General features: G+C 37.3%; 1 protein-coding gene across 2 annotated transcripts; it reads right to left on the bottom strand.

Annotated features, from left to right (window-relative positions):
• Positions 1–485: 485 nt before the first annotated feature.
• On the bottom strand, positions 486–5,063 carry LOC116029047 (lysine--tRNA ligase). Of its 2 annotated transcripts, none has more exons than XM_031270937.1 (16): positions 4,861–5,063; positions 4,615–4,777; positions 4,397–4,490; positions 4,041–4,126; positions 3,732–3,841; positions 3,597–3,659; positions 3,385–3,510; positions 3,007–3,289; positions 2,830–2,926; positions 2,584–2,740; positions 1,714–1,857; positions 1,557–1,625; positions 1,322–1,465; positions 1,166–1,221; positions 922–998; positions 486–796 (listed from the first exon to the last, which is right to left on the bottom strand). In XM_031270937.1, the coding sequence occupies exons 1-16, from the start codon at positions 4,936–4,938 to the stop codon at positions 792–794; spliced, it is 1,752 nt and encodes a 583-aa protein (XP_031126797.1). In that variant the 5' UTR covers positions 4,939–5,063; the 3' UTR covers positions 486–791. The 2 variants fall into 2 exon arrangements, with proteins under 2 accessions (XP_031126797.1, XP_031126791.1); XM_031270931.1 differs by having other exon boundaries at positions 486–799; positions 4,861–5,062.

The raw sequence follows: 5,063 nt of genomic DNA, 5'->3' as shown, positions 1-5,063 counted from the left end.
CCTCACCCGCCCCTCCCGCCTCCACATCCCTTCCCACCGCATCCACCCCTCCCGCCTCCACATCCTCCCCACGACCCGCCTCCACATCCGTTCCCACCGCATTCTCCCCATGACCCTTATGATCCTCCAACGGGCAATAAGCTACCGCCACTACCAATAAGTCAAAGTATTTGAGTTGTTATGCTGAATTGCTGCTAGTAGCTTTTGAATTATGTGTTTATGAAACCAGTGTGTTTAATATTTTATGTGGAACTTCATGTACTCTGTTTATGTCATGTCCCCTGGGTTTGGTCAACCTTGTTTAATAAATTTGTTAAATTTACTTTGTGAATTATTCGTGTAGAACTTCATGTACTCTGTTTATGTCATGTATTCTGGCTTTGGTAAAGCTTGTTTATTCAATTGTTATATTTACTTTGCAAATTATTCGGAGGGCAATAAGCTGGTGATATTTGATCTCAATTAAAAAAAAATGGTACGTAGTATATCCCAAAATAAACCGTCTCTCTATTCTCTAAAAATAAATAAAATGTGATTGGTTATGATACCAAGTGGAGTACTAACCCGGTGATATACAATAGAAATGCCTAGTGATAGTTAAATACTCAGATAAGTGCTGATAACATATAAGCTTTCAGTTTGTGCATAGAACAATAGTGTCATTAAAAATAGATTTTAAAAAATACAGAGTAAACTACACCAAAAAAATTGTAATAATCACCCTCATGTGTGACTCAAATTCTTCCATTTCACTTGAGCATTCAGAATGACATTCAGCACAACACCAGGCATCACGCTGCTGCATTTCAGAAGTCAACATGTCACATGAAGAACAAGGTTATGAAAACTAATCATGCTATACAGGAATTATAGGCAGAATAAATAGAAAGAACAAAAATCAGGCATATTTTAAAAATTAACCTCGAGTTGCGCCGCCATCCTGTGGTTTGGTTTGTGCATCATCCTTAGCCTTGGCGGGTTCACCTGGCTTGTTTTGGCTAGAAAAAAGTAATAAAAACTCTCCATGAGAAATAAAAAACATTTCAGAGATCAATCAGTCAGTTAATCAGTCAGCACAATATCCAAGTAACAGATCAAATTACAAATTAACAATTAACAACACTGTTAATACAAACTGCAAGCTTGAATTGGAGAAAATCAGCACCTTTCTTTCGCCGAAGCTTCTTCCTGTGGCTTCATAGCAGGAAAGAGTAGAACTTCCTGTGAATGTCAAAGAAAGATGTGAGAACGAAGAGAGAAGTCAATATGAAACAAAACTAACTCTTCATTCCACAAAGAAAAGAATTAGTATAGCTCTAACCTTGATATTTTGTGAATCAGTCAACAGCATAGCCAATCGATCAATACCCAATCCCCATCCACCTGTTGGAGGCAATCCATATTCAAGAGCTGTGCAGAAATTTTCATCCAAAGCCATTGCTTCATCATCACCAGATTGACGATCCTGCATTTGGTATGAAATACACTCTTAGGAATTCTAGTGCATGAAAAATCTTTTAACCCAATATAATAGATGCTAAACTTTTTTATTGTACCTTGAGCTGATCAGCAAAACGCTGCCGTTGAACAACAGGATCATTCAACTCGGTGTACGCATTGCAAAGCTGTCAAATCAGAGACATAATGCGTAGGTAACAACATGTTTCATGATTAAAATTGTATTGACATCGAGAGTTAAAAGAGAAATTATACTTCATGTTTGTTGATAAACAGCTCAAAGCGTTCAGTCAATCCAGGCTTTGACCTATGCCATTTCGCAAGTGGACTCATTATCTCTGGATGGTTGATGATAAAAGCCGGATTTACACATGTCTCTTCAAGAAAGTGTCCAACAAGCTGCATTTAAAGATATGAGAAATCCATAAGAATTGGGACATAGTAAGTAAATACAGCAGACAACTCCAGGTTTTGAAAGATGTCTAGTTCATGTATAAACTGTGAACCAAATAAAAAGAAATTAGAGAATTCAGAACATATAATGGCAACAAACAGGTAAATCAACATAAAAATAAATATTAAAAACACGGCCAAACAAAAGAAACCTAAATATTGGGAACACTACACTAGATCAGAAGACAAAGGTAACTTATGGGGTATGAACTGACTCACCCACTCATCAGTTTTTCTGCTTGGGTTAGAGGAGCTCAGAACTCAAAAATTAACAAAACCAGAATAGCTTACAAAATACTCCGCATATGTGGTTTCTTTACCAACTAAGACCAACATGTAATTAATTCTTTCAATTGATTACATTTTATAATGTACCAATAAACTGAAAAGCAATTCTTCAGCATCCTATTTTATGTTCATTTTATTTAAATGAAAAAATTGGCACAAACATGCAAGAATCACTAGAAAGAAAATTATCCATGTTTTTTATATTGCACAAGGATCTTGAACATAAAGCTTCACATCTTGAATTGTACAGGGAAAAATCATGTCAATTCTCAAAGACAAGTTGAAACATTATCTTCAAGAACTAAATTACCAGTAGCAATTTTCTAAAGAATACTCAATTAATAGCACTAAACAAGGGAGAAGTCTAAAGGTCAATAGATTTACTTTGTCAAGCAATCTTGCTGTAGTCTGAGGGGGAGCACATCTTATCTCAAACTTTGCACATGCATCTGCCAGATATTTGTTAGCTTCATCACTTGCAAGATCCTTGGGTATACTGAGATTTGCTACCTTCTCCAACTCTTCAATCATGTCAATCCTTCTGCACATACAAAAACAGATGAAAATACTTAAATCACTGTCACACAGGTAAAGCAGTGATATAGGTTAACAATGTACAAAAGTAGTGACCTAAATGGAGGTGTGAAGTCAATCTCAATTGGGTCTTTGTCTACGCCATTTGCATGATACTTAATTACATAGCCACCAGTAAGATCCTTGACCATCCCTATACATCAATAATTTGTTAAATGATATTCCAAGAGGTGAAAAAACCATATACTTTAAAGACACAACATTGCCACTCACCACTGAGCATTTTCTCAGTAAGACTCATCAAGTCATTGTAATCTGCATAAGCCATATAAAATTCACAAGTAGTGAATTCAGGATTGTGGGTCAAGTCAATTCCCTCATTCCTAAACTGCTTCCCAATTTCATAGACACGATCCAGCCCACCAACAACTAGCTCCTTAAGATAAAGTTCAGGAGCAATGCGCATGAAAAGCCTCATATTCAAGTCATTATGATGAGTAACAAATGGGCGTGCAGCTGCTCCTCCAGCAATCATGTTCATCATGGGAGTTTCAACCTTTTAAATGGTTAAATGAGAAAGTGGATCAATAGATAAAGAGGGTAAGGACATTGATTAAAGATTTATTGAATCCAATTAGAGAGGATACTAACCTCCAAGAAACCAATATTATCAAGGAAACTTCTTATGTAAGTAATAATCTTTGCCCTGGTCTTAAAGATATGTCGGACCTCCATGTTCAGCATCAAATCCAAATAGCGCTGTCTGTAGCGTGTTTCCTGAATGAAAAGCTCCAGACTCACTAGCTGCAGATGCATATAAACACATATGCAGAGAAGAAAATGAAGTAGGAAAGAAACTCTACCTGATCTCTCAATATGTAACTATCTGGATTTCTACCACTTCCAGGGACCCACACATCAGTTTTCTGCAAAACAAAATAAAATGTAACAAACACATCTTGAAGTACTCAGGTCCATAGAAAACAAGATATTCAGACCTTGGTTGTTTCAGTTTGGGCACCCTTTTGTCGAGGCATCATATGAAGACAATGAGATAACACTACAAATGATTTTGGAAAAATACTGAGCTCTCCCCTTTTTGTCTTTCCTGATAATAGTCAAAATTATTAGGAAAACATTTCATCAACAAAGATGTAGAATGGCATCATCATAACATGTAATGAAGAGAACTAAATATTTAGTTTAACCCTCTAAAGTGAGGATGATACAATCAGTACGAAACAAGAAGCATTGATGCTCGCAAGGTAGAATATGTGATAAAGAACTATAAAGAGTGAGTTACAAACCTGGAGATCCAACAACACCAACAATATCTCCACGCTTCACAGCAGAGTGAAGTTTAATAAACCCCTCCTCACCCAACTCAGATTCCCTAAAGACATAAAATGCGAGTTTCTAATTAATGGAGGTAAAAAGCAATGTGAATGTAGAACAATAGGAAGGAAAGTAAAGCAAGCACAGCTCAGATATTAAGACTTAAGAAGCTCATATTAAGAAATGAATTGTTTAAACAAGTTATGAAGTAAAAAACTAAACTTTTATGGGACAAACTAACAATCAGAAAATCAAATTTGTATAGACATGCAGTAGTTCTTCTAAGACCAATCAATCACGTGTCCTAGCACAGTGTGAATTTCAGTACCTTGCATTGGCCATAACTTGAACTTTGGCACCCTCGGCGTGCAAATCATAGAAAAGCAGCTTGGACGAAGAGGCACGTTTGGTCATAATTCGACCTTTCCATTATACAAATTCCAAACATTAGTAAAAAACCATTACAGATATAGTGAAATTAAGAACATGTGGCAGGTGTTTCTACAACACTTCCAAGTTCCAATTCATTCGGGACTAACAAAATACCAGCTATAGCGACTTGGTCTTCACGGTGCTCCCCACTTTCCAATCCCTGATATTTCTCAACGTACTCCGGAATAGAGATGGTGACCTGGAATTTGTGAGGGTACGGGTTCACCCCGGCTTCCTTCTGAGCCGCCAGTGCTTTCAACCTGTTCTCAAAGTATTGCTGCACAACAACTCAAAACAAAATCAAAAACAAAAACATGTAAGCAGAAATTGAAGAGGGAGGGCGAGAGGAGCAAGTGTTACCGTTGGATCCATCTCGTCTTCAGCTGCAGCGGCGTTCTGCCGCTGCTGCTGTGCGTTTTTGTTATCGGATTTCCCCATGTTAACAAAAACTGATTGAGGGCTTGATAGAGCAAATGAAGCACCGCCGGCGATTTTGCGAGGAAGAAAGGGAGAGAGTAGCGTTAGAGTGGCGGAATAGATACCAGACTGCTGTTGGCGTTATA

The sequence above is a fragment of the Ipomoea triloba genome, chromosome 1 (assembly GCF_003576645.1).
Source record: "Ipomoea triloba cultivar NCNSP0323 chromosome 1, ASM357664v1".
In the NCBI taxonomy this organism is placed as follows: Eukaryota; Viridiplantae; Streptophyta; class Magnoliopsida; order Solanales; family Convolvulaceae; genus Ipomoea; species Ipomoea triloba.
Note: the sequence above shows the minus strand (reverse complement) of the source record. Positions and strands in the feature narration are given on the sequence as shown.

Coding starts and splice junctions, on each gene's coding strand:
- LOC116029047 (XM_031270931.1), bottom strand. CDS start 4,938: ATGGGGAAATCCGATAACAAAAACGCACAGCAGCAGCGGCAGAACGCC. Junction 1,466..1,556: donor GTTTTGCTGATCAGCTCAAG/GTACAATAAAAA, acceptor TACCAAATGCAG/GATCGTCAATCTGGTGATGA. Junction 999..1,165: donor GAAGCTTCGGCGAAAGAAAG/GTGCTGATTTTC, acceptor ACTTTTTTCTAG/CCAAAACAAGCCAGGTGAAC.